This window comes from Diplodia seriata (assembly GCF_021436955.1).
Source record: "Diplodia seriata strain FDS-637 chromosome Unknown scaffold_9, whole genome shotgun sequence".
NCBI lineage: Eukaryota > Fungi > Ascomycota > Dothideomycetes > Botryosphaeriales > Botryosphaeriaceae > Diplodia > Diplodia seriata.
In genome coordinates, this window is record NW_027117316.1 from 1,686,192 (window position 1) to 1,707,711 (window position 21,520).

Genomic DNA, 21,520 nt, shown 5'->3' on the forward strand with positions numbered 1-21,520 from the left:
GGTAGCGAAAAGCGTTGCCTCTGACTGAATCTGGCCGTGGTGTTTGAAAAATGGCCTCTTGTCAATGACCTTTGAAGTGGACCGAGCAGATGCAAGAGTTTCACAGCAGAACCCACCATGCCTTGTCCTCAGCTCAATGATACAGCTACATCCAGCCTACAATATTATGTAGAGCAAAAGCAGCGATTCTGGTGGGCCTTCCACAACCGAGGGCGCTGGCTGCGCCTTCCTCCTGGCCGCGCCTTCCTCAACGCAAGTGTCCTGCCTCGCTTCAACACCGGCCCGTAGACTCACTTCGCCACTTACAGTTTTCCGCGTATTTTCTTCCCTCTCACTCAGTCAACAAGTCGCATCTCGCAGACTCCTGCTTGTTCCACCACTCACACGTCTGACCGGACCCCGTGCAGCGCAGCCCTCGAGATGCCCAAGAAGAGATCAGGTCAGACAAACAGGGCTCGCGCGAAAAAACCGAAGTTGCAGAAGCAGCAGCAGCAGCCACAGGCACAGGCTCAGGAACAGGAGCAAGAACAGGCTCAGGAACAGGCCACAGCAACAGAGACTACGAATGTCGTCTCGCAGCAGCAGAGTCAAGAGCTCACGCAGTCGCTCCTGCTAGCCTCGGTAGCCCATCTCCTCACCCAGCTTCATTCGCGTCACTAATGTCTACCAGATCTCTTCGATCCTCCACCTCAGGTAGATACTGTGAGGTTTCCTCTATCTACGTGCGCTGATGCTGGCCCAGGGATTTGATCCACCCCGCTTGTTTCCGGCTGACGCACTTCGATGTTGAGTCTTCCGAGCCATGGTCATACGAAAGTTGGAAGACCGGCAACATGAAGGCCAAGCATAACGACCACACTCAGTCCATGCACCTGCTACAGAGAGGGGGTAATACCAAGACTCAAACGTTCATGGACTACATTGTATGTTTCTCATTCTACCTTCACTACCTCAAGCCTACTATCTTGCTGATCTCCGACTAGGAAGATGGTGCGTTCGATGCTATCCGAAAAGGCTTCCTCCGTGCCTTTCAATTGAAGATATTCGCGGACCCTGACCGCCAGGAGAATGTCCTGGAGACACACACATTGCATTTCAGTTATCATCGCCCGGCTGGAACCGCCGACAATGCAGTGAGCGGAATAGAAATGACAGGCCCGGAGGGGAAGCGTCTTAGCCTTGTGAATTTGAAGATTGGTCTCGCAGAATTCATCCGCAGTCTTTCGACATACGTGGATAATCTCCCAGAGCTTCCGGGTAAGTCTCTCAAACATGAATTGGCGATCCCAAACTCATTCGAGTCCCAGAGAAACGGTATTTCAAACCAAAACTTTTCTACACGGATGACTGTCCGGCTGAGTATCAAGCCCCTGGATTCATTTCACCAAAGACGGCTGCCGTCAGTTTCCCTCAGAACGATGAGCTGGTTAAACAGACCCATCAACTGGACAGTTACAGCGGAGGGTTTCATAAGTGAGCTCGATATTCCTTTCATGTAAGATCGACATCACTGATTCTCGCAGTGTCAACATGAGCATCTCCCATATGCAGTGGTTGCATAAGGGTGATGGAGCCATCCCTCCTGAGTCTGATTTGATATACTCTGAACCGGTTCCAGCCACATCTGATATAGTCCCTCGGACCATGGAACCAGAAGGATCACCTCAAGGCCGAGCAGTTTTCAATACAAGTCGTCTCGCAGAGATTCCCCGAAGAGCATCAGGGCTCGCTAGTCAGAAATCACCAGTCAGAACCCGGGAAGCTCTCTCTCAATCTGGTTCACCCTTGGTGGATTCGAACTCGAATGCTCTCCACGACGGTTACGGAGCACCATCACGAGAATTGGAGGTACCGACAGCAGAGCCCACCATCGTTCAGGAGGATGTTGATGCAGAGAACGCAAGGCAAACACCAGGTGGCTTGCTCGATTTGCGAAAGACAAGAAGAAACCCTGACCAGGCCACCACTTTTTCAGAGCTATCGCAAGGGAAAGAGGCCTACAGGATGATATCTGTGCGAAAGTCGCCATCAGCAGTTCATACAACAAGTAGTAAGACACTCAACAATGTCCCAGAAAACTCAAGACAGGACCGCGTTTCCGTACATCAAGGCACTCAGGTTTCCAACGTGGCTTTCAAGGAGCAAGCAGTTCAGCGGAACGCAAGTCACGCGGGGCTTGATAGTCAAGATAGACGAGAACGAATTGCGCTGAAGGACTTAGTAAGTTTGAGCGTCTACAGATGAGGGGGTTCCCTATCATTATGGTAACATTCTATCGTACAGAGGCAAAAACCAGAGTCCCAAGCTCACGACACCCAGATTGTGGGACACAAAAGTGCAACCATGGAAGCCTCAAATGCCAAAGCTCAAAAGCAAAACAGACTGAGGCTCACCCAAACCAAGGTCGACGAGCTCAACGAGAAAAAGGGCTCGAGAGGTACAGGTGACTTGGATGTCAAATCTGGAAAGAACAGAATCAGCAGTACAGATGAGATATCGTGTCAATGTGGATGGAACCATGAGGAGGAAGACAACATGGCAAGTTTGATTTCCCGAAGGAGTCATGAGGTCTTTAATCTAACTTGACCAGATCTATTGTGACTGGTGTAGTACTTGGCAGCATTGCTCTTGCTATGGCTTCCAAGGAGCCTCAGATCCCCGGATCCCTCACCAACATGCGTGCTATCACTGCTTGGAGGCCGTTGTAGAAGCTGGCGGAGCACGAAGAAGGCTCAAGGAGCTCAAAGGCTTCACACTCCTTCGCAGAGCCATCCGCACTATTGAAGACAATGGTTTTCACGACGAAACATCATTCGCAAAGGCACTTGGAGGTCAGTATTTGCAATTAGTTTTCACATCATACGAGCTGACGCAGATTTCAGGATGCGATCTCCAAACTGCTTCTGATGTGCTCGCAAGACTTGTATCTGAGAAGGCAGTAATTATGCCCGACGCCGGCAAAAAGAGCGCCTTCGGCAAGACGAGGGGTTCTCGGTACCGCGTCGTCACAACAGCGCCAGAGCGTTCAGAGATGATGAATAAGTTCTTTGACCCGCTTTACAATGTCGAGGACTACGTGAGTAGAAAAAGAAAAGAATACCACTGATAACACACACATTGAAGCTAACTGAGCGGTAAAGTATGCTCCGGAGGATCATGACTCTGCCAAACGAGGCCGCGAAGCGCAGCGTTCCACGAAACCCGCTTTGGAAGACGGTCGAGGAGGTCGCGGTAAGTTGCTTCAACCGACCTGGTGAGTTCGTTCGCTGACTCGAGATTGAATGATTTCACAGCTAGGCCGTCCCAGCCCTCGTACATAGGTCAACTGAGGGAATCACCGGCCGTGCGCGCAGACTTCACTGACCGTCCTCCTCTTCTTGAGCCTGACAAACGGCGCCCCCGATCTCAACCCGACCTGCACGGAGGTACCAAGGATGGTGTCTCAAGAAAAAGAACCTTGAAGCATGCAGGAGACGGCTTGAATCCCCCCCGTCCGACTAAACGCATCAACCATGCGTCTCCTATGGTCTTCACGCGTGGGATGAGCGCCGATCTTTGAATGCGCTGGACAGCAGCTTTAGGTTGGCCGAAGTATCGTTGATCTGCTCGGGTAGCTTCTGATACTCTACACTGGGCCATGTGTTGCTTCTGATGGCCTTGAAATGTGGACTTTGCTGGGAAGATTGCTGTTTATACTATCCATTCTGCGGAGAAGAGTGTTGAACGGGAGGAGAGATCATGCTGGTTGTAGTGCGAGCCTCAGGGGATTGTATGATGCTGAAGCGTGAGGAAAGTTTAGCTCTGAAGATTTTCGGTATCTCCTTCAAGTGTAAGGACTATCAAAGCTCACTGGATTTACCTTGCTTCCAATGATGAACACTATGTATAGACTGCGACAACAAACCCCATACAACAGATACGGTCGGTCAGTGTGTAGAGCAAGCTCCGGAACTATGCTATCACCAAAACATTGAAAGTGTAAAACCCGAGGGTTTTTGATCGGTTGGATTTCTTTATTGGAAAGGTGAGCACTTGGTAACAGTTCACGGGTTCAATCGATCCTGACTTGGTGGCTTACTTTGAATCCATCTCACGTCTTCTCGGTTTGCAACTCGAGCGACCGGCAACAACTTTGCTTTGCACGTCACATGCTTCCGTGACATCGCGTGGACGATTCTGACTCGCGCGGCCAAAACACACGACAACGTCACCACCAAGTCCGGCCGCCCAACGTAGCATCCAGACTGCCCGTTTCCCCCCCGCCTCCACAATGTCGTCCTCGCAACACCTATCATCCTCGCGGGCCAGCACCTCGCGAACGTCGGCATCCGCAACCAGCAAGCGCGCGTCGTCATCGCTGCCCCGGGCGCCCGCGACCATCCACCCGTCGGCCATCGTCGCCAACCACGCCCTGCTGACGGGCCACCACGCCATCACCATCGGCGCCGGGGCGGTCGTCCACCCGAACGCCAAGATCACGTCGTTGCACGGGCCCGTGGTGATTGGCGAGGGCTGCATCGTGTACGAGAAGGCGACGGTCGGGATCCCGGAGCTGGAGGGCGGCCAGGGGCGGGGCGTGGTGCTGGACAAGAACGTGGTCGTCGAGGCCAGCGCGGTGGTGCAGGCCGCGCTGGTGGGCGAGGGGACGGTCATAGGCACGGATGCCAAGGTGGGCCTGGGGAGCGCTGTGGGAATGGTATTGCTTTCCCCTTCTTCTTTTTCTTCTTTCCTTCTTTTCTCTTCTCCCCAAAGCCAGCAATGTGCATGTTTAGCGATGCTAATATCTCGCGCGGCTTGCAGTTTTGCCAACTCGCTCCGCGCACGGAGCTGCCGCCGCATTCTGAGCTCCCTGACTACATGGTCGTGTATGGATCGAATCAGCGTCGGCTAAACCACTCGCTACAGACGCGCCCGGCCGTGATGGAGCTCGCAAAGCGCGGGCATGAGAAGAAGCTCCACGCTTTGGTCCGGCTCATTCCGAACAACGCGGCGAAGTGGCAGTAGGGTTGGCTATAACGGACGACTGGTATACTTCCGAGATGCAAGCCACACGTGTGATTGCACTTCGCCGCGTCATCGCCATCATCACAGGTCTTCCAGGAAAGCGTGTGATGAACCCTCTATGTTGCCCACGAATGCCCCGCAACGGGGTTACGAACGAACTTTCCACTGTTAGCGTCTCATGAAGCGGCTCGGAGAATAAAGTGATCGGCGACAAGACATACGGGACTCATGACTCGGTGGCACCTACGGAGGTTTCTTCTAGGTACCCAGAAAGAAGGCCCAATAAAGCGGTGCGTCCCGTCGTGCTAACCCTGACGTCGTAGGGAGGAGTATGCGATTACCGGGTTGGGCTCTGAAATGACGTCTCACGGCGCAGCATGATAGGGCCACGTACGAAGAAGGAAAGGGGAAAGAGTTCGGGCGTTTCACCATCACGAAGGGGCGGCCCCCAAGGTCCCAAGCGTGTGGTCAGGCGTTGAATGGGCCCACGCGACAGGGACGAACGCGGACGGACGGATCCTGAGATCGGCCAGGATTTAGTCACGGTTGCTCGGTGTTCGGTAGTGAGGGCAACAAGTCTGCTCCTCCGAAACCGACGTTTCAGAAACCGGCTTTCACACAGCTATCACATTCGCATCTGCTTGCAGTGCTTGGTTGCGTGGAATGAATCATGCACTAAGCTTATCCTCTCTTCTTCCATTATTCACTTATTCAGCTTTTTAGCTTCTCTAGCACGGAGCCTCAAGAATGACGATAGCATCTCGATGCTGGTTTCAACACCCCATGTAAATTTACAGCATGTCTTGACAAGAAGCTGATGGCCTTTTGAGCTGTTCGATGCCCGCCGGCCCCGCCATCATCCTTGTTCGTGACAAATTCCTGGGGTGGACTATTTCTGGAGTCCAAAAGACCGTGACCATGTCGTGGATAAGGTGTTGGCTCCGGCATGTAGCGTACTCGGTATGCCTTGGGGTGCCGCTGAAACACGCCAGCGCCTTCCGTTTTGACTTGCAAGCAACCAACCTTGCCGACCGCATCCATTCGGGGGAAGGGGGAAGCATGGGGCGCCGGAGCTCTTGCCGTTTGCAACCTCTTCATGGTCCTATCTTGTACGTACTGTTAAGCTTTTGGTGGGACTTATGCCGAGATGTGGGGATCTGGAAGCCAGGCCCACGGCTTTGCGCGCGCGTTTGCGCATCCCGTCACCAGGTACCTGGAAACCACGCACCGTGAATCATGATGAAAGAGAAAAAAAAAAGGAGAAAGGAAAGGGTGCGTATGTAACAGCTGGCGAGCATTGCTGAAGAATGTCGGTGAGCGCATTTTGCCTATCTTTTGCCGTTGTTCGCTATTGCCGGTGAATCTCGGCTAGTCATATAAAGTCCTTACTATATATGGGGCTCTCGTCGAGGGGATGGCAGAACCGGGTGGCCAGGACGGGGAGGAAGTGAGAGGCTTACACATCGTAATTTGGCTTCTTCACTTTTGTTTTTATTGCGCACTAGTGGTGACGGCATTGCATGAGTGAGCCTGTTGGTCGTGATAGAAGCGCGTGGTCTGCGAACATCCGAAGTCTGGGCTGCGTGACCCTGACGATGAAGGCGCGTGCAACCGGAGTTGATCAGCAACGTGCCAGGGTCCTGTCAATTTGCTTTTCTTGCCTCCCTTTTCTTCTGTTGTTCGGTCGTGTATCCACCGGGCTCCGTCGTGTGTGCGACGCGCGCAACGCGCGCAAAACGTGGAAAGGAACCGTTGTTTGAGAAAATGGGGCGCTGGGGGCTTGGTGAGGTCTGCGTGGTGGCTATGTAAGCCGACGATCAGCACGGGAGGTGCGGGTCTGTGTGTTCGGAGGACGGAGACACGCTGTTGGTCGGTTGACCGGTCAGTGGTTTTGTTTTTTCCCCTTTCGGATAACGAAGCGGGAGCTAGGATCTCGTTGGTTGAAACACTTGTTGCCTTTCCCTATCATAACCACCCACCTATAGCTATTTCTGGACCTGCCGCATCGAGGAATGTGGTTCGAGAAAAAGGAACTACTGGTACGATGCTGGGTCAGTTGGAAGGCGTGTTGGAGTCGTACGAGGCGATGGAGCACGCGAGAGCGATAAAGGCTCAATCTCCACACGAGCTCGCCAAAACGGTTCCCGGGTCGAGCGAGCCCATGCTGCAGCCGCAAGACCTAGGATCATGGATGAAAATGACATCTGCGACGCTTACGCATGGCGTCCGCCTCGACAACGGACCTCTACTTTGCCGAAAAGCAAGCCACGGATAGACTGCAGCTGTCAGACCGCAGTCTTGTCACGTTTGCATGCGATGAACAGGCAGTCTCCTTGCACCGGACTTCGGCAGCTGGCTGTTGTCAAACGTTCTTGCGTATCGTCAGGCTGTGAAGATGGGCACAGGCAGGACGACGAACAACAGTGCAATACGATATTGTGGGTGAACTCGGAAGCATTGTTCGAGGCACAATTGCTGGACGTGTGCAGGTGCCGTCGACTTTGCTCAGTGCGCCTGTTCGGCTAATAAGAACTAGGTTGGCCAGCCTTGCTCCAATTCTCGCTTCAAAGGTCCGCATCTCATGCTTCGTATGTAGAAGAGTCAGCGGCAATTTCCACGGAATGGAGCGCTGCATACGGGCTGATGACCGCAGGGCTCCGACAAGCGAGCAACTGTAGCGGTGAAACCCGCCATGGCGGCAGATAGATGATATCGTAGGAACGCTGACCACGGAGGACCATCACCGTGGAGACGGGGCCATCCGACTATCCAGATAAAGTGGAGCGCCGCAGTAAAGAGATGGAGTAATTGCAGGCGAAGACGAAGACGTGGAGATGACGTGTCGGTGGGAAGGCATGCGGAGGCTGCGGACGAGAGATGTGGAAGTTGGCGACGAGCAAGATCATGATGCATCCGGTAAGAGGGCCGCTGAGAAGCAGGACGAGCAAGGTGGGGGCCCCGGAGCAACCTCGCCCTCATGTCCACATGGTGCTGCGGCAGAACGGAGTGGTGGTTTACGCAGAGCGCTTGGCCGCGCATGCAGAGTCGCGTGTATGCGTGCTGTCGTGGAACATTGGGCAGGGGGTGGTGGAACGGGTGGGCGGGCGGTGAGGGCGAGACAAATGTCAACCATGGGGAACGACACAGGTTGGCGCGGTGCCCCGCGTTTGACGGAATCCAGTGGCGGCGACTCAGACGGCGGGAGGATGAGATGTTGCAGCAATAGGGTGCTCGGGGGAACGAACGGTTCGAACGACGTTTGTTTTTCCATCGTAGCGCATGTGACGGCGACCTACGATATTGCATTGATGGCGCTAATGACTGACGTCGAACGGGCATGATGTAGTCCGATGATAGATCTCATCAGCATTTCTTTTTCCCGCACACAAGATGAGGTTGCCCGATCCGGCATCTTTGGCCGCACGTGGGGAGCGCCAGATCGGGCTCGAGGCATTGGACTGTGGGGAAAAAAGGAGCATGAGACAATGAAGAGCTGCTGGATGGATATGAGCTGAGAGCACGTCCGCCGTCCATGGCGTCGTCATGGCCAGTAGCATCTGCGAGTGAGAGGATCCCTGTCCGGAGCAAAGTGGGATTGACGCGCAAAGACGATCTGCCTCGGGGCTATGGGCCATCGAGCCCGTCGAGGATCATAGGAGGCGTGCTATGATCAATCGAAGCTCTCTAGAAGCTTGTGCTTGTCCTTGCACGGCGAGCCCCCAGGGGCACGAGGCGGCCGTTGGTGCTGAGCAGAGGCTGCCACTGTGGCGGCGTCTCCGGCAGCGCCTCTCTGGCATCTGGCCGGCCGAAGGCTGCCGAGAATCGCCTCGCTCTGCCACGCGAGCCGTGGGCCAGAGCCATGCAAAGATTTGGATTTGTGGAGTGGCTGGCGACAATTTTGGCGGCGGCGTCATTTCGCATACGAGGATCGCGCTGCACGCGGGACTCCGGCGGCGCTCGCGCTCGCACTCGCACTGGACTCGAGCTCGGCGGGCAGCGATCTTCGCCGCAGCGACGACAGGCGGCCATGGTCTTTGTTGCGCCTGAGCGTGCTGGCGGTCGACGAGCAGCGGCCAGAGGGTGGTCGCGAGATGGCAGCGGCGGCAGCACCGGGCCAGACACGACAGGACCCGGGCAGGCGGGCATGGCAGGGCGAGCGTCGAATCAGCGTGGGCGGACTGGTGCTAAGGCAAGGGCCGGCGTGCACCTAGCAGCAGCTGGCGTGCGGCTGGCCGGGCGTCGCGGCAGGCTTCGGGGCTGGGAGAGAGCTCTGGAGGTGGTACGGCATCGTGCGGCGCAGGGAAGGGCCTGGCAGGCGGGAGCAGGGGCAGCAAGCGCCGCGCTTGGACGGCGGCGATCCGCGTCTGCACGCCCCTGAACCCGGGCACACAGAGCCGGCGTGTTCGGCTGGCAGGTATATTGCTCCATTCGAGCTCTATTGCTTCTCAATGCGCCGCGCCGCGACGAGCCCTGCGAGCCCTGCCGCCCTGTGCCCGTCGATCCAGCGCGCATCAGGCCCGCGCCCAGCACCCCGGCCGCTGCTCCTCCGCTGCAGGCACACAGGCACCGCGCCAGCGCATTGAGCGCCAGCTGCAGCTTTACCGCACGCCCTTAAGCAGCAGCTTCTGCACCCGGTCCTGCGCCTGCGCTGCGCCTGCGCCTGCGCCTGCATCCCCACCGCGCCGCCCATCCCTGCCGCGCGACTAGCTTCCGCCTTCGTCAGATTGCGTCCAAGCGCGTCGCATCCTGTCTGCTGGGTCGAGGGTCCATCCGCTCTCCACGGCCGCCGTCCCCCTCCGCCAAACACCCCAAGACATGTGCGCTGTGCCGCCACCGAGTGCACCCATCGTTCGAGCCTGACCACTGCCGTGTCACCCTTCGAGAAGCAGCCCTCCCTGGCTGCGAAAATGCACCTCTTGTCGCCGTATGTATGCCCCGACTCGCGCAACGGCCGCTGCTCCCTGCTGAAACACTGCCAGCGCCTGATCTGGTCTTGATATCTACACGCTCGTTTCCTGCCTGCTTGCTTCTTCCCAGTCCGACTCCAGCTTCGTCTCTCCTCCGCCCCAATGGGCCGTGCCTCCAAGTTCGCCTTCCCGTTGCCCGGCCGCCGTGCCCATGGCGACCGGGACCGGGACCGGGACACCCACCAGGACTCTCAAGCCGCCCCCGACTATGACTATCAGCCGTCCAGCAAAGCAGAGCGTCTCCTGGGCACCGGCCTGCCCGGCCACCGCCAGGGGAGCTACTCATCGGCCAGCGGCGCCCCCCGCAACAATTCCGCCACGCCTTCGCTGGAGACCAAGAAAAGCTACATGAGCATCACGCTGTCCGACGCCAGCCAGGACTCCGCCCAACGCAAGGGCTCGACCTACACGGACGACGGCCACCTCGTACCACCCCATCCCCGCTTCCACCAGGACCAATCGCGCGCCCGCAGCAAGGATCGTGCTGGTTCCGTCACCAGCTCCACCTATAGCAGACACTTGAACTCTCAAGGCTCTTCTTCCACCATGCGCTCGCACTACGACGCCAACAGGCTGCCCAACCATGTCTCCCAGAAGACATCCATGTCCTCCATGCGCGACGGCGGTTTACGCAAAGGCCACCCTGCCTTCTCCTCGTCCCAAAGCCTGGGCCAGGAAAGTCAGCACGGCTCCGTCCGCAGTGGCGACCTTGACTACTCTGGCGGCAGTAGAGATTCGGGCAAGAAGAAGAAGGTTCCTGCACGCCTCGACCTGTCCAAGCTGTTCCCCAAGGCCCCCAAGTCCAAGGACAGCAAGGATCGTCAACTGCTGTCCCCTACAAAATTCGTCAACTCCCCCACCGCCATGTCGAGTACCTCGACACATTTTTCGCGGCCTCTCACCTCCCCAACTTCGTCGACTTCTAATAGAGACAGAGCACCTTCTCTCACGAGCATCAGGACCAGTGACACCCTTCGTGAAGGGAGAGCCCAGGCTGCCAAGGACCGTGCTTATAAGTCTCAGTTTGATAACGCCAAGGTCAACAGGCGAAGACCTCCGCCGGGCATTCAGCATTGGTTTGACGGTATAAGTGATGACGAGGAAGAGGAGGAAGAAGAGGAGGAGACAGCGCCCGTGCGAACGAGTGTGAGGCCCCAAGAATCTCGATCCGTACCACAGCATCGGCCATCGCCACATGATCACCGACGAAGGGACTCACCCTCTCGACATGGCCGCAAGGCTTCACACAACAAGGCTGCCTCTAAGCAGCCATCCTACCCAACGGACGAGCGTACCTCTGCGGCGGATCGCCCGTATCATTCAAAGCGTGGATATCCGGTCGACCCGCCCGCCGAAACCCAGAACTACTGGCATCACGCCGACAATTACCATACTGGCATGGATGCCCGAATTTCTGAAAAGCCTCACGTCCGGGGTCAACCGAGTCAGAATTCTTTCGCAAGTCATAACACGGCACGGACCAATACGAGCAAGATGTCGGGCAGAGACCTGAAAGGTGATAGCGTCCTGTCGCTTTCTTCATCGGAAGACGAAAGCGATCCTAGGAGCAGCGGTACCACTCTTCCGCTCATCCGCGACAGCCTTGCCATGTCCACGGAGTCCGAAGGCGAGATCATGATTGGTCGGGCCCAGGCGTTCGACATCAGACCACGTCAGAACCGTTCAGGGAGACGCATGACTTCGGCGTCAGGGACCAGTGTACAGTCTTCGGGGACCGGTACCACTATTGATATCATGCTGTCCCCGACTACTGCGGCCTCCAGTCAGACGAATTTGCTTCTCCCGAGACACTCTAACTCGAGGAGTAGACGGGGGTCCCGCCACTCTCGACAGGTATCTGCAATCCCAGAGGACCAGGACGATGCACAGAGCTACGCCGAGAGCTTCAGTAACGCTTCCTTTGACGACAAAGACACCAGTAGCATCATGAGTGGGAGGACATCCAAAAGCGAGCCGAGACATTTGGGCCACAAGCTCATGGCTGTCACTGAAGAGGAGGAGGTACTCTTGGAACTCATGCGAAGGAAGCGTGCAGCTATGGCAAAGCAGAGCTTCACGGACGGCTACCGGTCAGCCATCAAGGCCGAAAACCACTATATGTCGATGGACAGCCCGGGTTCCGATTACTCGAGCAACCAAACCCTCCATGAGAACGACCGGAGACACTCGAAGAGGTCGTTGCGCTCCCAGGCTACTACAACGGAAACCGAGGCTTCTTCTGCGACGTTGGAGACACTTTCGAACGCGACTTACGTACCGCCGCCATCGCGCTCGGACAAGAACCGCGCTCCGCCCATGGCAAATGAAGCGCTACTCAGGTCTCCTGCGTCGAGCTCGGTTGCATCGACTTCCTCGTTCTTCTCCCCACCGCGTTCGCGTGCTACACAGCGCATCATGTCGCAGGCCCCGCAACTATCTCCAGCTCTTTTCTCTCCACTGGAGGTCTTCCCTTCGCCACCTGACTCTCCGAATTTCCCAGCAACCGCTTCGCACACGGACACCATCCCCTCTCCTGTCACTCCCGGCCCGGGCCCCCACGGAGAGCTTCCTGTCAAGGTTGCTGGCAGCTCCATTGGTGGTAGCGAAGCCAGTTTCGGCACTGACCAGGACTCAATTCACAATGCTCACCACCACCACCATCCGTCTGACTTCACCATGGGCCACAAGGGCAAAGACAGGGCGCGGAAGGTCGAGGGTCTAGTTGCCCAGAATACCGAAGAGCACGAAGGCGCGCAGGGCATTGACCGGTCTCGTAGCCATAGCAGACGGCGTACTGCTAGCTCCGGCGCCAACGTCGCCCCGTGTGCAGAGCCGGTCAGACAAACAGCAGCTTCCAACAACTTTGCTGTCCCGCCCCGCACATCCTCGATAATGGCCTTCCCCAAACCTGGAATAGTCATTCAACAGGATGATGGTCAATCGGTGTCTTCTGCGGCATCCGGCAAAAGCCGTACTCGGCATGGTGAGGCAGAGTGGGATTGGGATGCCGAGGTTGACGTAGGCGCGGTCATCAGTCATGTCCGCAAATCGCGCTCCTCGCATATCCTGGGCAGCTCGCGCACCTCAGTCTCGTCGACTTCTGGGTCAAAGCAACGCGTGAGCAGGCAGAACAGCACTGCAAGCCACGTCAGCCCCAAGAGTGGCGCAAAAAGCGATACCGGCGACAAGCTCTCCGTGACGCCCATGTCCAGCGCTGCTATTGCGCAGAGGAGCAGCGTCTGCGATGACGTCCTGTCTGCGTGGAGCAGCCTCGGTGGCTCTCGCGGCGAGTTCTACGGTTGATTTGGAGATATATTGATCTCCCCCCTTAATTTTCTCCCATGATGACTTTTTTATGAAGTGGCCTTGGTTGCGGTAATTGGATTCATTGATGTTGGAACGAACAGGAGATCGCATTCGGCATTAAGATGGTTGCCTTCGTTGCATGATTGAAGATGCTGAGAGGCTTATGCCTCATAGACAAGGGAAGTGAGGCAGAATCTGCCTATTGTGGCCCGCATCACCACCACGACTTTATTTTCCTATTGCTCTGTATCCTGGATTTCTACGTTATCGTTCATGGCTTTCAGTTACTGCTTTTGTAACGTCTCTCGGGATACCACAGCTCCCGCCTGGTTCCCACTGGGTCCTTGGCGGGATCCCTTTTCCTTAGCAATTTCTCTCGAACTCTCTCTCTTTCTTAATCTAGCCCCATGCTGGCATAGACTAATGCTTTCTTCTCGAGCGACGGCGTCAAGTGGGATACTACTCAGTGAGGGTCCTCAGAGATCTTCTTTTCACTTTGCTTGCATCTCCCTATATTTGCGCATTTTCGGCACTATATCACCGTCGAGTTGTCCTATTTTGAGCGGAGGCATGTCACTTGCATGTCTTTGAACCTGGGGGTTGTGTTCTCTCTCGGTTATTTGGGGTCAAAGAAAAGAAAAGTAGCTCGGATTTCATGTTTCCTTGGTGTGCAGTCTAGTGTAGCAGTATCAATAATTCAGGACACATTGGGATGACGAAGATGGTGTGTTGTCAGTTGTGCAATGTCAATTCAAGATGGAGCGACAAGGAGAGAGCGAAGTAACCGAAATTCTTCAATCTGGTCGCGCACCCGTGGCAACGATCTTATGTATCTTCGATCCTTTTCATGATGGTACTGCCAACCAGACAACTGCTCATTCAGCCGTTCCCTCGCACATCGCCAGCTATCAAATTTTTTTTCTCTATCTTTTTGAACTCCTTTCCGCTACTACCACCTCCCACAACCAGAAACCCCCCAAATCAAACAACAAATTCTCCCAACTCCAACTTCAACTCATCAACCCATCAAACGCACATCCCCACACAATCCGCCCCGCCGTTCTCCGGATCACAGTCATCATTCGGATCGTCGACGCACAGGCGGCCCTCCTCGCCGCACGGCGTGCCCGCGAAGCCGCCGCACGACTGCGGCACGATGCACACGCCGTACTCGCCGCAGCTCGGGCCGCAGCCGCCGTACGGCCGGTCCGCGTCCGGGTCGAGGTCGCGCACGCAGCTGAGGCCGCCCGGGCAAGCGGCGGCGTCGGGCCCGCCGCAGCGGAACGGCGCCGGCTCGCTGGGGGGTGGCGGGGCGGTGCGGGTGGTGGTGGTTGAGGCTGAGGCGGAGGCGGAGGATGAAATGGAGGAAATGGGGTGGTTCCCGCCGGCAGGTGGGGGCACGATGGGGCCGATGATTTGGCGGGGGAGCTGCTGGTTGTCGAGGGCGGCGGCAGTTGAGATGGGGAGCGCGGCCGCCGCCGCGGAGGTGAGGTCTTGTTGGAGTTGTTGGAGGGCGATTGGGGTCGAGGAGGGGGTGAAGTTGGGGAGGAGAGACATGCCGACGGGCCCGGGGCCGAACATTGGTTTCAGGGTCGTGATTGGGCCGGTCCAGGCGGTGTCGGGCCAGGGCGGGTGGGTTGGGGAGGAGGTGGGGGTGGGGATGGGGACAAGGTTGAGAGAGGAGACGGAGGTGAGAACGAGGTCGAGGGAAGGGATCGAGGTGGGATCGAGGTCGAGTGAAGGGGTGGAAGCGGTGGATAGAGATGATGAGGAAGAGAGCGAGTCGGATGCTGCGGCGGCTGCACAGTAGCTGCGCTTCTCGGCGAAGCCGATGCCGCTGACGTAAATATCGACGCACTCGAGTCCGGGGTCGCACGCCGGATAGCCCTCGCCGCAGCGAATTTGCGGGAACACGCTCGAAGACGTGCTTGACGACTCGACTGACGATGTGGTCGTCGTTGCCGGAAGGGCCGCCGTGTCGACGCCCAATTGGCGGGGCGGGAGCATTATGTTCCTCCTCGTGGTGGAGGTGCGGAGGGTGTCTGTGGGGAAGCTGAGGGAGATGGTGCTGCTGAGGGTCGACGACGTCTGGGTCGTTGTGTCGGCCAGGAGAGTGACGCCGTTGAGCACGTCGACGCAGTACCCGCCACAGTCAAGCTCCGGGCCACAGTTGGCACCAGGCCGCTGAAAGCATTCATAGCCGGTCGGGCACGATTGAGCATTGCGATGTCCGCAGACGCGGTAATTTTTAGTGGCGGACTCGGTGATGCTTGGTGTAGCTACGACATTTTCTTCGCTGGAAAATGTTACAGACGTCTCAGTAAATCCTGTCAAGGATGGCCATTGCGGGGAAGCATCAGTAGGTGTCGATAGCACGTCCGAAAGAAGGTCGTCAAGCTTTGACGTCGCTTGAGCGAAGAAGGAAAACCAGGTGTGGGTCTCAGACCAGGGGTCGTCGTCTACGAGGTCGTTGAGGTACTCGGGTAGATTCTCCAAGTATTCTGGAAGCTCCTGGGGATCTGGGGTATCTGAGATGAGGACGGTGAAAATGACGGGAATGTCTTTCGGGTCCGAGACCATATCGAATAGAGTGGGAAGCTGCGCATCGAGGTTTTCCGAATCAGCCGCATCGCAATCCTGTCACTGGTCAGCATGCGGGAAGTAGCCGAGTCCGTCCGTTTGGGACAAACATACCACAAATTGTGGAATAGGGCGGCCACAGAGCTGTGCACAGTCACTGGCCGCTTGGTTACTGCATTGGCAGCTCTAAGTCGAGTTAGCATGGTGACTAAGGTGATGGTACAGAGGTACTTACCTGAGGCCAGCTTTGAGCACAGAACACTGGGACGCATTGACACTGCGACACGTCCGTGTCCGGAGGAACCCCTACCGGAGTGGCTTGTGGAAAGTCCTCAAGGTTGGATACTGATGTCGATGCATCCAAATCTTCAGGGTCTGAAGGGAGCTCTGTTGGAACGTCGGTAATCTGAGGGAGGTCTTCCAGGTTCGAGGACGAAGTGGCGTTGAGGTCAGTGCCACAGTCCTGCTGGTGGGTTAGTTCACTTGGATAGAGGGCACCATCTTTGGTAACAGCGTTGGACATACCTGGAGCGCAGGGTACGGGCCACCACAACTGGCATGGCAATCGATCTTAGCCTTGTTTCGACAAAGGCACCCCTGGAGAGAATTGTCAGCACTTTCAAGGCGAAATCACTGCCGGCGGCGAACATACAGCAGGCCAAGACGCAATGCAGAATGTCGGTTCACATTCACATGATGGCTGAGGTTCCGGAGGACTTGATGGAATCGCAGACGATGCTAATTTTGATTCCAAAGGGGGCAGGGTTGACACTATGACCGGGCCCGGCTGGGTTGGCAGGACTTTTGCTGATTGCGATGGCAGGCCAAGTGCGCCATACAACGAAGCACTTTGCTCCGGAGTATCGCCACAGTTCTGAAGTCTCGGTGAAAGCCCGCCGCAGTTCTGGTAACAGCTGACTTTGGCGCTGTTCGCGCAGCGGCATGACTAAGCTTGTTAGTACTGTTACCTGAGACGGGTATCTGTCATATCTACCTGGGGCCAGATTTGCGCACAAAAGGTCGGTTCACATGTACAACTTGCTGATGGTGCTGCCGGTGATGTCAACTGCCAAGCTGAAGTCGGCTGAGACGTGTTCGAGAATGATGCGGGGGCGGATGTTGTGGAGCCGCAGTCCTGTAGACAGTGAGCCATGAATGTCTCTGAACCAAGCTGGAAAGGTGAAACAGTGCGGGGCTTACCCTTAGGGCGGGCGCTGGGCAGACCGAGCCCTTGCCGTCCCTGACCAGTGCTTCCCAGCAGGACGCAATGGCGTCATTCTGGCATTTGCAGCGCTATGATACAGTCAGAAAGATCCAAGGGACCATGAGGCAGACTGCGTACTTCTGGTTGTCCGGCTGGGCATAAGGGCATGGGGCACGCGCATGAGACGTCGTCGTCCACTGGCGCGGCGGGCGCAGCCAGGGACAGCTGCAACGTTGCCAGGAGAAGATAGAGAGCCTTCATGGTCGAGTCTCTCCTCTTGCGGATGAAGAAGAATACGGAGCAGTAAAGTTGGACGACATCGCGGTAGATATAAGGGCGAAGGATGAGGAATGGAAAGCTAATTTCGAATTTTTGCCCCTACCCAAGTCGAAAGTCATCTGCACCCAGAAAAGTTGAATCGAGCGATTCCTTGGATTCTGTCCTACAACGCCAACGGGGGCCTCCTTGCTTCAGTCCTCCATCGTAGCGGAAAGTAAAGGGAAGTTTCAACGCGACCGGTGGGTAAATTCAAAACTTTCAAGAGGTTATAGCGAAGCCAGCTGCGATTGGATGCCGGCCTCTCCGGGAGAGATGACGTTTGCAGGAAGCTGGCTTGGCAGGCAACGGGAATGTGGGGTTTAAGCTTCTAAGTGCCGGGATCCCGCGCTATCTAGTCGCCCGCTGTTGTACACAGGGGAGACCGGTGCTGGTGTCGCCTTTTCCGGTATCTCTGGTCTATATTTGTGCACCCCATGCCTGGCTAGTGCGAGCTCATCCGACGCCTGTCCCGTCGCCGTGGTCTCTTCTGTTGCCCACGCGACGCAAAGGTGACATCCGTCAGGCTAGAGCGAGGAGAAATGGAGCAGCCAGCCTGTTCTCACCATTCTTCATCGGGGCTCATTTTTTGCCTTTCTTGGCTCGGGAAGCGGTCCGTTGAAACGCTTCCTCGGGTGGCTCGTCCATCGGCGGCGCTCGTTTCTTGCCCTTCTTGGAGTCAGGTGCATACTTTGCCTCCAGCTGATCGAGGAACGACTCAGAGCGGCCGCCTTTCTGGCGCTGTTGGATCAGGGCTGCGAGGTCGCCCAGATCGCCGTCCCCTTGTGCTTTCTTCTTGTTCTTCTTGGTGCCTGCTATTTCCTTTGCGGCATCGTCGGCCTCCTTGGCCTCCTTGTTCACGTTCTTCATCCTCTTTCGACGGGTTCTCTCCGGCTCCTCGGTGTACTTCTTGTGGGCGGGGATGGTGCCATCTGCGATGGCTGCGTCAAGGATGGCTCGGAAGCGGTCTTCATCCTCGACTGGATTGCTGAGCATGACGACCTCGTACATTTTGTTCATGTTGCCCTTGAACTTCTTGTAAGCATCAATGAGGTCATTCCTCTCCTCGTCACCGCCCTTGTACTCGTTCTTGAACTTCTCGATTGCCTCGGCCGTCACGATGCCCTGGAACTGCTCCCTGTAGTATTCGGTCCAGTTGAAGTCGTCATCGTCGAGATCGACGGTTTCCTCGGTGCGACCGGTGGCATCGTAGCGCGAGCGGCGACGGGGGTCGGAGAGAATAGCATATGCAAAGGCGATTTCCTGGAACCGGTTGTGCGCAGCCTCCTTGTCCTCGGCCTTGTCTGGTGAATTGTCAGCGGCGGCGCACGTAATGTCACCGTCATACGGACCTGGGTGATGCTTCAGGGCAGCTTTGCGGTAAGCACTCTTGATGTGCTCGGGTGTCGAGTCCTTGGCAACACCGAGAACATCATACGGATTGATGGACTTGGGCGGCTCCTCATCGATGAGGTCCTCGATATCCTCGCTCTGCTTCTTCTGCCTCCTAGGCATGTTGCTTGGTGTGAGGGTCGACGTGGCGGGGCGGGGTTGGGAAGCGGTTGTCGGGGCAGAGCTCCAGGATGAGCAGTGGCAGGGAAGACGCGTCGCACGCGACGTAATCGTCAAACCGCGTCGGACGGCTTCACCCCCGCAGACCACCCGACCACAACGCCGTGATTCCATTCACATTGTTATTCTCGCCACTGCTCCTCCGTAGCTGAACATGTCTGCCGAATCGATCAAACCATCCTCGCCGACCGACCATGCGGCATACATGCGCTTGGCCCTCGCCGAAGCCAAGAAGTCTCCCCCTAAGCCCACCAACTTCTGCGTTGGCGCTGTTCTCGTCGACGAGAGCGACGGAAGCATTCTAGCCACCGGCTACACCCTCGAGCTTGAGGGGAACACGCATGCAGAGCAGTGTGCCCTGCAGAAGTTTGCCTCGGCCCACGGTCTGCCGGAAGACCGCGTGGGCGAGGCCCTTCCGGAGCACACTGTCATCTACACTACAATGGAGCCATGTGGAGTGAGGCTGAGTGGGAACTTGCCGTGCGTTGAGCGCGTCCTTCGGACCAAGAGCGCCGGCAAGGGGATAAGAAAGGTCTACCTGGGCGTCAAGGAGCCCGAGAAGTTCGTCGGGGAAAACGTTGGAAGAGCAAAGCTGGAAGAGCAGGGCATCGAGTGCGTTCATGTTCCGGGGCTGGAAGAGGAGATCCTGGGTGTTGCTACCGCTGGCCACGAGAAAGCCTGAGGCCAACGCTGAGCCGCGATGCCGCCGGTAAGTGCATCTCGGCCTGTGCACATGACAACATACATCAAATCAATCTTTGGTTTCTCCTCATAGCCCTCCGAAGTGCTTGAAAACGTATCCGATACGTGCGGAATCTCTGCCGCCGACAGTCGAATTGCGTCACGACTCTGCTTTAGCCTAATCCGCTTTCGGCAATCAGCTCAACCCCTCTGACGTACAACACAAAGGACTATAACCTTACCACCTCTCTTGCTCCCTGTACTATTCAACTGCTTCTCAGTCATCCTCCTCAATGCCCCCATTCACCCAACGCTCCCTCCAAGCATTCGCCAGACCCCTTCTCCTCCCTATCCGAGTTCAGTACGCGCCCACAGCGCAAGCTCGCACCATGGCAACCAGTTCGTGAACCCGGAAAGAGGCTGCGGAGCTTACACTGACTGACCCCCCTCAAAGACGAAGAGCTGAAGATCGAAAACACCAACATCAAAACCGCGCCGGGCGTGGATCTGTCGTCCGACCAGAAGACCATCGTCGGCAGCGTTCTCGACCTCTTCGCCGGCAGGCCGTCCCTGGCCAAGCTCCGCCTATGGTCCGACGAAGCCGTCTTCGAGGACCCCATCACCCAGGCGCGTGGCAGGAAAGAGTATGAGCCGCAATGGGTAAATCACGCCCGAATCCAAGGAGCTTCTCCATAAGAAATCACAGGATCCCCTGAACTAACCACTATCACTTAACAGTACGGCCTCCAAACCGCCTTCTCCGAAATCGAGCGGCTGCACCACGAAGTGACGTCCGGCGGCAACCCCATCACCATGTCGCTCAAGACGCGCTACGTGGTCAAGGGCGTCGGCAAGGAAACCACCATCGACTCCATCGTCAAGATCTCGACCGACCCCGCCGGCAAGATCACCAAGGTCGAGGACCGCTGGAACGGCAACCTGCCCGACAGCAGCATCGCCAATGTGAGTTCCGCCTGGCAGCTGGCCAACCCCCTGTGGTGGGCGAATTACGGCTTCGCTTGGGCGTGGTGGACTGCCAGCTGGGCGTGGTGGTCGACGCCGTGGTTGGTGCGTCTACACCACTGCAGGGGCGAGCGGGGCCGCTGCTACGTTTTGCACGTTGGTAGCTTGTTCTTTGTTTTGCTGACTTTTTTTGTTTTCCGCAGGCTTTCCGTCGGCTCAACGCCGTCAGCGTACCGAAGATGGTCGGTGTTCCGAAAAACGACGAGGAGGACGCGAAGAGGGGCAACCAGTGATGGCTTCCGGTTGCAGAAATCGCAATATGAACCTGGCTTTGCACGAGAGAGCTTTTATTACCTCTACTCTCCACCATTAATCCGTATTTACCAAATGTTTCCTTCGATTTGCTCATGAAGTCATGATCTCATCAGATACGCCTCCCGCGCCCCGTGAACATTCCGCAGAACGCCAATACCCCCCCGCCTCTTTTTCGCCATGAATTCCACCAAGCAAACCGACCAACCTCGTACATCCGTTCCCTCGTCTCATTCCGCTCCAACTCTTCCTACTACACACCGGCCCCGACCCTCCTCGCCCCAGCCAACCATGCTCCTAGCAATATATTCCCAATCACCGCAACCGGCACGCCCCACCCATACCAGCCCCTGCCCCTGTGCATTCCACCCGATGCATCGTTCACCACGAGGATGGTTCCGCAGCTTCCCGCGCGCGTGGTCGGCAAGCCGGGACCGTCCGCCGTTAGTGTCGAGCAGTAGCCGGCATAAACAGCGCCATCACCATCATTGTTATTGTCATTGTTGTTGTTGTTTCCCGCGGCGCCGACGTAAGCAGTCGTTGTGGTGGACTGAGCATAGCCCCCGCCATTAACGTATTGCGTTTGCGTTTGATAAATCGTTACTGTGACGGTCGA

General features: G+C 56.7%; 6 protein-coding genes across 6 annotated transcripts; 4 read left to right on the forward strand and 2 right to left on the reverse strand.

The window, feature by feature from the left end:
* Positions 1-2,343: 2,343 nt before the first annotated feature.
* SLS55_008941 (uncharacterized protein) lies at positions 2,344-2,708 on the forward strand (the record flags this gene model as incomplete). The annotated part of the gene is made up of 2 exons (XM_066780346.1): positions 2,344-2,482; positions 2,611-2,708. 2 exons carry the CDS (start codon positions 2,344-2,346, stop codon positions 2,706-2,708), a joined length of 237 nt encoding a protein of 78 aa, XP_066629575.1.
* Positions 2,709-10,073: 7,365 nt separating this feature from the next.
* SLS55_008942 (uncharacterized protein) lies at positions 10,074-13,274 on the forward strand (the record flags this gene model as incomplete). The annotated part of the gene is made up of 1 exon (XM_066780347.1): positions 10,074-13,274. The coding sequence occupies one exon, from the start codon at positions 10,074-10,076 to the stop codon at positions 13,272-13,274; it is 3,201 nt and encodes a 1,066-aa protein (XP_066629576.1).
* A 1,029-nt stretch (positions 13,275-14,303) lies between these two features.
* Positions 14,304-16,380, reverse strand: SLS55_008943 (uncharacterized protein; the record flags this gene model as incomplete). Its single annotated transcript, XM_066780348.1, has 3 exons — positions 14,304-15,914; positions 15,972-16,043; positions 16,093-16,380. 3 exons carry the CDS (start codon positions 16,378-16,380, stop codon positions 14,304-14,306), a joined length of 1,971 nt encoding a protein of 656 aa, XP_066629577.1.
* A 1,578-nt stretch (positions 16,381-17,958) lies between these two features.
* SLS55_008944 (uncharacterized protein) lies at positions 17,959-18,891 on the reverse strand (the record flags this gene model as incomplete). The annotated part of the gene is made up of 2 exons (XM_066780349.1): positions 17,959-18,680; positions 18,729-18,891. The coding sequence occupies 2 exons, from the start codon at positions 18,889-18,891 to the stop codon at positions 17,959-17,961; spliced, it is 885 nt and encodes a 294-aa protein (XP_066629578.1).
* Positions 18,892-19,102: 211 nt separating this feature from the next.
* On the forward strand, positions 19,103-19,630 carry SLS55_008945 (uncharacterized protein; the record flags this gene model as incomplete). Its single annotated transcript, XM_066780350.1, has 1 exon — positions 19,103-19,630. The coding sequence occupies one exon, from the start codon at positions 19,103-19,105 to the stop codon at positions 19,628-19,630; it is 528 nt and encodes a 175-aa protein (XP_066629579.1).
* Positions 19,631-20,018: 388 nt separating this feature from the next.
* On the forward strand, positions 20,019-20,885 carry SLS55_008946 (uncharacterized protein; the record flags this gene model as incomplete). Its single annotated transcript, XM_066780351.1, has 4 exons — positions 20,019-20,028; positions 20,084-20,289; positions 20,368-20,592; positions 20,796-20,885. 4 exons carry the CDS (start codon positions 20,019-20,021, stop codon positions 20,883-20,885), a joined length of 531 nt encoding a protein of 176 aa, XP_066629580.1.
* Positions 20,886-21,520: the final 635 nt, after the last annotated feature.